This window comes from Periophthalmus magnuspinnatus, chromosome 19 (genome assembly GCF_009829125.3).
Source record: "Periophthalmus magnuspinnatus isolate fPerMag1 chromosome 19, fPerMag1.2.pri, whole genome shotgun sequence".
In the NCBI taxonomy this organism is placed as follows: domain Eukaryota; kingdom Metazoa; phylum Chordata; class Actinopteri; order Gobiiformes; family Gobiidae; genus Periophthalmus; species Periophthalmus magnuspinnatus.
The window spans coordinates 6101273-6109996 of record NC_047144.1 but is presented as its reverse complement, the minus strand read 5'-3'; the positions used below and the strand labels follow the sequence as shown (position 1 = coordinate 6109996).

Below are 8724 nucleotides of genomic sequence, written 5' to 3'. Positions count from 1 at the left end.
TCAATAGCCAATTACAATTAAATATTTAGCCTGTTAGCTCCCTCTGCTGACAGAAGATAATAATGCTTGAGTACAGTCTGCATAAAGGTCGAAACAAAACCACAAACAAAACGAGGTCAAACAGTAAAATATTTATTACACATGCAATGTCAAAATTACAATAATGTTTAACAATGCTGTAGAAATTATAATTTCATAAACATTAAACTTTTTGGTAGTGTGTTGATGTGGTGTTTCATGTCTTCAGCAAAAAAAGCACCTCTAAAGTCAAGAAATAAGGTACATAACATAAACTGTATATTCAAATTAGTAAACTATTTCTTTTCAGATTTGACTGGTCTTTGTTCTTTTTCAGATGACCAATAACCTGAAAGACAATGAAAAATAAAAAAGATTACTATGAGTTGCTGTATTACTCTTTATTAAAATGATATTACAATTACATTATGGAAATTGCACATGAATAGGCTAATTTTTGTTATAAATCTCCTGTATCACAACAGAGAACAAGACAATCCATGTTTAGAGTTTAGCAGATTGTGAGGCCATACCGAGAAGCATGGCAAAGTCATTGGGTGAAGAGAGCCATGCGCCACCATCTGCAACCACAATAGCTCCTGTCACATAAGAAGAAGCACGGCTGGCCAGGAACAGAGTGCAGTGGGCCATCTCAGTCTTGTTGCCTGCACGCTGAAGGGGAATAGATTGGAAAGCACCAGCAGATTCACCTCTTGGTCCACCTTGGATGGACACATAAATGACTAACGCTTTATTCTATAATTAAATAAAAGATGATAACTAATATTTACCAAGTCTACGGAAGCCCTCTGTGCCAGAGATAGGACCAGGAGCTACAGCATTCACTCTGACTCCACTTGGACCCCACTCCACAGCCAGATGTTTTGTCATTGCATCTGTTAAAAATGCATGTAAATACAATTAGTGCTTTAGTAAAACAATTGACGCAAGTAAAAAATCTTCTTGGACAAAAAAAACATCATGACCATTTGCAGCCTTGGCAGAGCCAGCATGCACCTGGAGTGCCTGTCCTCTGTAGCCAAGAGTAGCAGAAATATTGACAATATTGCCTCCATGATCCTGTAGAAAACCAATACAAAATACAAGCCCAATATATCAGCAAATAAGAGTGCAGCTGGAAATGGCTGCAAAAATGTAACCATTACAAGTTCTGTTAAAAACATGTGTACAGCTCAAAAGTTGTTGTTTTACAGATAATATTTGTGTAGTTTAAGAAAAATATACCTTGAACCACTTCTCATAAACCACTTTGCTGGTGTTGAATGTGCCCATGGTGTCAATCTCCAGCACAGTTTTGAAGGCATTGAAGGACAGTGATGTTGCAGGACAAAGGAAGTTTCCAGCAGCATCTACCAATATATCAAATGAGTATAGACGCCATGACAATTTTGTATGTAGTAAACAGTCGCATACTGTTAATGAGGATGTCTATTCGGCCAAACTCTTTGAGTGTCTCGTCTACTGCAGCCGTGATGCTCTCAGGTTTCCTTACATCAAGACACAGAGGGAGGCAGCGCCGTCCAGTAGCAGCAGACAGCTTTTGAGCAGCCTAGGAGGGCATACACAATATATAAATCTACACAAAATTAATTTTTTATGAATTACATTTACTTTACCTCTTTTAATTTGTCCAGATTCCGGCTAGCAATAACTGTATCACAGCCATGTCTACCAGAAACACAACATAAAAAATACTAAATATGAGCTAGATTATGCAATTACTTATGTGAGTATTAATCTAAAACAAAAAATGAATCCCTACAATATGCAACTTGAACAAACACTGCAAAAAAGTCATCAGTGGAACCAAAGATAAGAAAGTCTGAAGTACACAACACGTTGCACTATAACCAACTCTTGTTATGTATTCTGTAAATTATAATTTACTCATCACACATTCATGTTATTTCAAGTATTGTTTATATCTTACCTCATAAATATTTCAGCAATTCTGAGTCCAATTCCAGATCCACCACCCGTGATAAAAGCAAGCTGGTCCCTGAAAAATGCATACAACAATCAACTCTATAATATTACATTTTAAATATTTTAGGTGTAGTTACTTGAGCAGATCAGGACTGTAAATGTGTGTGTAGGAGGTCAGGCAGTCATCCGTGCCAACATCTTCGGGTAGCAGCTCTTTATTTTCTTGTGTGGTTGCCATGCTTCGCTGCTTACATCATGAGAAAGTTACAGAAAAAAAATATTAAAATGCTTTTTTGTATTTTAACTTGAGTGTATATGTGTAAATAACGTTTAACATTTGCAATCTTTATCTTTTGCCAAAGTAAGAAATACACAGTTACAACTGTAGTATGTTTCAGTGCAGCATTCTGACGTTAGCCTTTCTCCGACTGGTTATAGTCGCCTATGCGCCATGACACTTTACTCTATGGTGGTAAATACTAAAAGTAAATACTATTCTATACATCGTTCAACTTCATTCTTACCCAAGCCAAAGTGCGTGCACCGTTTATCCACTTTTCCAAAGGAACTTGTTGGACTTCGGACAAGATTTTCGACGGTCTCCGAGATGCATTGTGGGAAATGTAGTCCGGACTGAGACAGGCGCATTCAAGAGCGCAAACCACTACATACAATAAAACATCGGGGTATATTTTATTTGCTTTAAGTCATATTCCCCGACACTGAGTCAAATTTGTATTGATTAAATGCTTGTTTGATTATGTGTGCGATATTCTGATGTAATGTAATCCGCCTCTCATATGCAGAGGCACCAGAGAGGGTCTCCTCTTCCAAAATCAGACGTGATTGAACGATGAGGGGTAGAGTTTCAGGGTCGTTGCCAGACTGTCTGAGCCTGCACTAGGATCCATTGATCCAGAATGTTTACTACCATTCGATATCATTACATTGAAAGTACGTCTAAACCAAATAGGAAGAGCTAAAGCCAAAGCTAAAATATGATTCACCAGAAAAGGAATGAAAAGAAGGCTAAAATAGATTTTCATTATTATTATTATTTTTTAAATATAGTACATGCAGCAATGATTTAGGCTATCGTAAATTAGCCTATGTTAAAATGTACAAGGTCATATAGTCAAAAGCAGGCACTGTGGGCATTTGCTGATAGCTGTCTGAGAGCTGTAATCCTGAGAACAAAACACCAGAAATACGTGAGTGCTTTCTAATTTAATAAATACTCAGCATCATGGGGTAATATGAGAACTAGAGTGCGCATAAAAGTGTGCATTAGAATGAATAAACCAATAAAATACCAACCACGTGTGCACTTACAGTTGCCATTAAGAACATGTTCCACTAATCAGTTCTCGTTTAAACATCCAAGAGAATGTTTAATCATTCCACAAAAATATTTGTTTTATGCTACTGAAGATTGTTAATTATTTTAGATATTATTATTAAATATAGATAATAATAAGATGTGTGTTGGCTATATAACATGCATTGTAAATCTCATATTTGGATTACTTCGATTCTGTGTTGTGCTAGTGTGCGTCCAGGGGGCGCTATTTGTGCGAGAGTTGAGTATCTTGTCCGTGCACAGTTGAGGAAAAGTAGCAAGAGAATCAATGGACGTTATTTGGGCAGAAAAAAAAACTTGGTTGATACATCCATCAACATCATTTCAGAGTTTAATTTTTAGCTGCAATTGTGTGTCACACATTGGATATTGAAGTAGACATTTATGCTTCATTGCTTTTTAAAATACATTATCTTATATACAGTATACAAATTATTAATAGGCTGGGTGGGGTGGTGACTCCGTATGTTCAGTGTTTTTCCAATGCAGATGCTGAGGCAGCTGCAGTAGGGGAAGTCTGTGGGCTCGGCTTGTGTGTCTCTACAGCATTGCTCTGTTTTGATCCTGCTGGCTCTGACTGGCTCTGTCTGTCCTCTTTCAGGCCCACCAGTCTACTGCTGACTTCCCATAACCTCAGAGCGACCTCATCATCCAGGGCTAGAGGCGCTGGCTCCTTCTCTGTCATCACATCATAGTACTGTCCAGTTACACCTTCCATCTCCTCAGACACTGCCAGGAAGACACTGGGCTGTGCCCCCAGCTCAGGGCTTTTCACCAAAAGAGTAAAAAAAGGACCTATAGGAAGAAATAAGACTTTCAAGTTTCACATCTCTCTCAAATATTTTTCCAAATGATTGCGCATCATTAAAGTAAAAAGGGTGACTACACAGCAAACATACAGTAACACTGAAGAGGAAAATCAAGGATTTTTTTGAACACCACAGAGTTTTAGTATTAAAAATGTAAGGTAACAAAGCATCAATGATGACTACATCCACACACTGAAAGCTAAATATAATCATTCTTAACATGTAGCATAATTAATAAGATGTTTTTGTCTATACCGATTTTGTCCACCACAATCACACTTAATACACATCAAGACCAAATGGAGGCATTGTATTGCTTAGGGACACAACAGTATACACCAGGGATCAAACTACTTTCTTGTTTGCAAGAAATACTTACTAAGCACTGAGCTGGAGAACTGTGATTGGTGGAGACCTGTGTGTCGCCCAAGCTCAGTGGCAACAACGCCTGGGTGGACAGCATTCACTGTTACTCCTGTGCCTGTAACAGCAACACAAAGTACATTGTTACAAAATTATATCCAACTGCATATTCTCTAGTCCCACACAATGCCTACGTAAAATGGCAGCAGCCACTAGACTTGCCTTGTAATCGCTTGGCCAGCTCTCTGGTGAACAGAACATTGGCAAGCTTACTCTGACAGTACGCCTGCTTGGTATCAAACTTCTTGTTCTCCCAGTTCAAGTCCTCAAAGTCAATCTTTCCAAGGATGTGGGCGAGCGAGGTCAGGTTGATCACTCGGCTGGGGGCGGATTCTTTCAACTTATCCAACAGAAGATTTGTCAACAAGAAGTGGCCTGCAGAGGAATTAAGGAGGATATTCCCAGGAAAATTAGGCAGAGATTATAGTTACGTATATCAATAAGCATAGATTTATTATACTTTTTACCTAGATGATTTACCCCAAACTGCATGTCAAAGCCATCTTCTGTCTTCCAAGCTGGACATCGCATTACTCCCGCATTGTTTATCAGAATATCCACACGGCTCTCTTCTATAATATATATTTTGAAATTATTTTGATTGATCACAACTTACTCAAATTTGACAGTCACAAAGGAATGTTTTGCTTAACCTTTTTTAATTCGTTCTGCAAACTGACGGATGGACTTAAGAGAGGCCAGATCAAGCCTGCAGGAGTAAACATGAGGATTCAGTGTTTTCCCTCGAATCTCCTTTGCAGCTGCCTCGCACTTCTCCAGATCTCGACATCCCATAATAATACGACCTCCTGAGGATACGGAAGGAGTAGAGGCAGTTTTTTATTGACTGCTTAATAACAAATTACATAACGGTCGTGTCCACCAACTCATATCACATTTGCAGGATTTTTCATGCTGCTAGACATGTTTCCACACCTCTCTTAGCGAGCTCTCGGGCTGTCTCTTTCCCAATGCCTGTGTTGGCTCCTGTTATCACCACAGTCTTGCCATGGATGGTAGCTTTACTCTTACATCGGCCACCTGTCACATGGTTTCTACAGAGAACAGAAAAAGTGGGTAATAAAAGAAAAGTTCATATAAAGCCAGAGAAATCGTGCAGATACTTTAAGATACCAATAGGATTTTGAGGTTAATACTGTTTAAATGTAAAGCTCTTTTAGCTCGTTTATTGTACTGTAGTTTGCAGTGTGTAGGCATATCATGTATAAGAATAAAACCAGTGGATACTCACTTCAGCAATACAGCACAACCAAAAACGGTTCCAAAAACAGAAACTGGCAGAATGTATTTACTCATGATGGGAAGAAATAGTACGGAAGAAGACTTTATAAAGTTTAAAAATGTTTAAAGCAGCTTTGCATATTTTCTTGTGCTGTTTTACCAAACCAATACAAGGTTATAGGCGCATAGTTATTACGTCATCGACTATTTTGACCAACCACGCGGAGTCCCATAGCGAAGCATTATGGGAAATGTAGTTAACCTCGAAATGTTCATTATCCCTGGTTCTTTGTTTTACATAAACACCTCTCATTTATATGTATCATAGTATTGTGACATTTATGATATTTATGTAGCCTATATATTTAGCCTATATATTTACACCAAGTCAGGCCAAGTCAATTAAAATGAGCGATAAATACACAGGTCTAAGAAGAAAAAAAAACAAAGATTTCAAAATGATAAAACTTCAGTTTGTTGTTGTATAGGTGTAACCATAGCCATTTCCTGGAATATGCAAAGGAAGTCCAGCCAGTTGACTAATTTGGGATATTAGAGCAAATATGCAGCAGTTAGGGCATTAAGTTCTGAAATAAATTCAGCTAGAAGACAAATTACAGAACAGTATAGAAACAGGGTCAGTCTTTAAAAGGTGGAAAACTTGAGGTGACACATTAAAAGTGCAAAACTGGGACAGCCTGAGGGAAGTTTAGAGTTGTGGCTGTTCTCTTTACTCATAGTACTGAGAACTGTAAGATCCCCTTTTAATTATTTTAGTTAAGGCAACAAACTTACAAGTGACATGTGCTTGTGGTAGATGATTTGATAAAAACAAATAAATACATAGATAAATAAAGTTAGAGAGCTTCCCAAAATGCCCAATTATGCAGTGTGTTTTTTTTTTTACTTGTAATTCACAAAAGCCTTTAATACCCACATGTATTTGTTAGTTCTGCTGAGCAAACTTTCCTGTGTCTTGTTGAATCAGCATCATTTTCACCCAGAGCAATAGATTACTATATTTCAATGAAAGAAGATTTATACTCGTGCCTTCTTTTACACTATAATCATTTATCACGGACAAGGTTTCACATGATCCCAATATGTCACCGAGCCACACTGTCCGCTGCGGCAGGCTGCTTTTCATCCGGCTGCTATGGCAACTCAGATTTTAGAGCCACTGATTGTGTCTGGCACTGGAGTTTAGACCCGGTACTCTAAAGCAGCACTTCCACTTTTTTACTCAGACCCACATTTAAACTATTTCCATTTGGCCACTACTTTATAGTGCTAGGCAGGCTGTTTCAAGAAATCCTTATGTAATAGGACAATATTTAATCACAGTGTTGCATAACCAGCATGCACATAAAACCAGAACATATTGTAATTATTTCAGAGTGCTATGAAAGCCACATAGAGTCATTTAATACTTAATCACATGCAATAATGCATTTTGTGTACTGTGTATTCAAGAAGCATATGCTGTGGTTTATATTACAGGACTAACTCAGGACAGGCTGGCATTATTTTCCACATTTGTGTCTAATGTAAAAGATAAGCAAAAAACAAAAACAAACCCTTGACAGGAAAAGCTCACATAATCGATATGCAAAGGGCGCTGTAGTCTTCAAATGTTTTTAGTTTTCCAAACTGTTGTCTGTGTAATGTTATTAATATTGAATGCATTGTTGGTCACAAAGTAAATGTATTAATAGCTGCAAAGGTCAATAAAAACTTTTAACCTTGTTGTTGTTTAAAGTAAGCAAATGCTTTCTGCTACTGTAATAAATTCCCTATTGATTGCTAATGCAAAATCAAACTGTTACATAACAAAATAGCAATTATACAATTTGAACTTATTAAATGTGTTGGACAAAACTGATCTCAAATCTTTCTTGTTATTGCTTGCCACAATACACGGCACTCAGGCCCTTTGTGCAAAGCTCAGATTAATTTTAATGATGTATTTAAAGTGAGAAGCACGGTGAGGAGTGAGCACAAGAGCCTTAATTGCCTGGATATACAATTAGATAATTAAAGAGAAGTGTCCACTGCGCCCTGTATCTGCGCTGGTAATGTCTTTAATGAGGCAGGTTGTTGTTTGGCTCTTAACACAGTTTAAAGGAGATTCACAAATACATTTTAATTCATTTAGTGGCTCAAAATATCCCCAACAATGTCATAGCCAAATTAATGTTGTTTTTTGTGTCATCTTGTTTTCATATACTATCTGTTATTTTGTAATGGAATTTGAGGGCTGCACTGTAAAAAAAACTCTTGTAAGTTGACTATCAAAGCACAAAGCCATGGTGCAAGTATCTTAAACAAATGAAACTAGCGTCGCTTTAGGTGATAATGCAAAAATTTCAAAATTTTCAATTCCGAGGAAAAGACTTCACTTGATACAGATTTTGATACCCATATTTTTAGATCGCACATTAATCGCACATTAAATTGAGCTTTTTATTTTATTATTATGGTCTTATACTAGTTGAGATGTATATGAAGACCATTATATAGCAATTAGAGAAGATTATGTTTTGTCTTCATCTTGTTTTGTTGGGTTTTTTTTTTGTTTTATATCAGTGAATATCTGGTTACTGATCTTTGGCAACCCTCTGCAAGTAAATGTACTATACTGAATGTGCGTTTCTACTAACTTTCTTGACCTATCTTCATCACTACTTCTGGCTAATAATGTTCATTCTCTGCACAAGTGTACCAAGAATAGCTCCAGCTCAGTCCTTGTTGACATTTCTTTGTGGATAACTCTGTCTGTGACCCGGCCTGTGTTGTTTTAGGTTATATCCCCACAGTGGAAGTAATGATCTATGCTACATGTCTCCAGGGCCTGTACTGCTGGTGAATACAAACACATGCTTTTGGTAGATTCATTTAAAAAGTGCACTACATAAGTTTTCTGCT

General features: G+C 37.4%; 2 protein-coding genes across 2 annotated transcripts; both read right to left on the bottom strand.

The window, feature by feature from the left end:
- Positions 1-146: 146 nt before the first annotated feature.
- On the bottom strand, positions 147-2577 carry decr2 (2,4-dienoyl CoA reductase 2, peroxisomal). The gene is made up of 10 exons (XM_033984585.2): positions 2490-2577; positions 2103-2209; positions 1970-2038; positions 1656-1707; positions 1453-1588; positions 1264-1388; positions 1005-1098; positions 810-914; positions 552-740; positions 147-367 (listed from the first exon to the last, which is right to left on the bottom strand). The coding sequence occupies exons 2-10, from the start codon at positions 2201-2203 to the stop codon at positions 315-317; spliced, it is 924 nt and encodes a 307-aa protein (XP_033840476.1). The 5' UTR covers positions 2204-2209; positions 2490-2577; the 3' UTR covers positions 147-314.
- Positions 2578-3669: 1092 nt separating this feature from the next.
- LOC117387157 (retinol dehydrogenase 13-like) lies at positions 3670-5988 on the bottom strand. Its single transcript, XM_033984584.2, has 7 exons — positions 5810-5988; positions 5494-5612; positions 5211-5366; positions 5025-5129; positions 4720-4932; positions 4514-4615; positions 3670-4120 (listed from the first exon to the last, which is right to left on the bottom strand). The coding sequence occupies exons 1-7, from the start codon at positions 5872-5874 to the stop codon at positions 3795-3797; spliced, it is 1086 nt and encodes a 361-aa protein (XP_033840475.1). The 5' UTR covers positions 5875-5988; the 3' UTR covers positions 3670-3794.
- Between the last annotated feature and the right edge of the window lie 2736 nt (positions 5989-8724).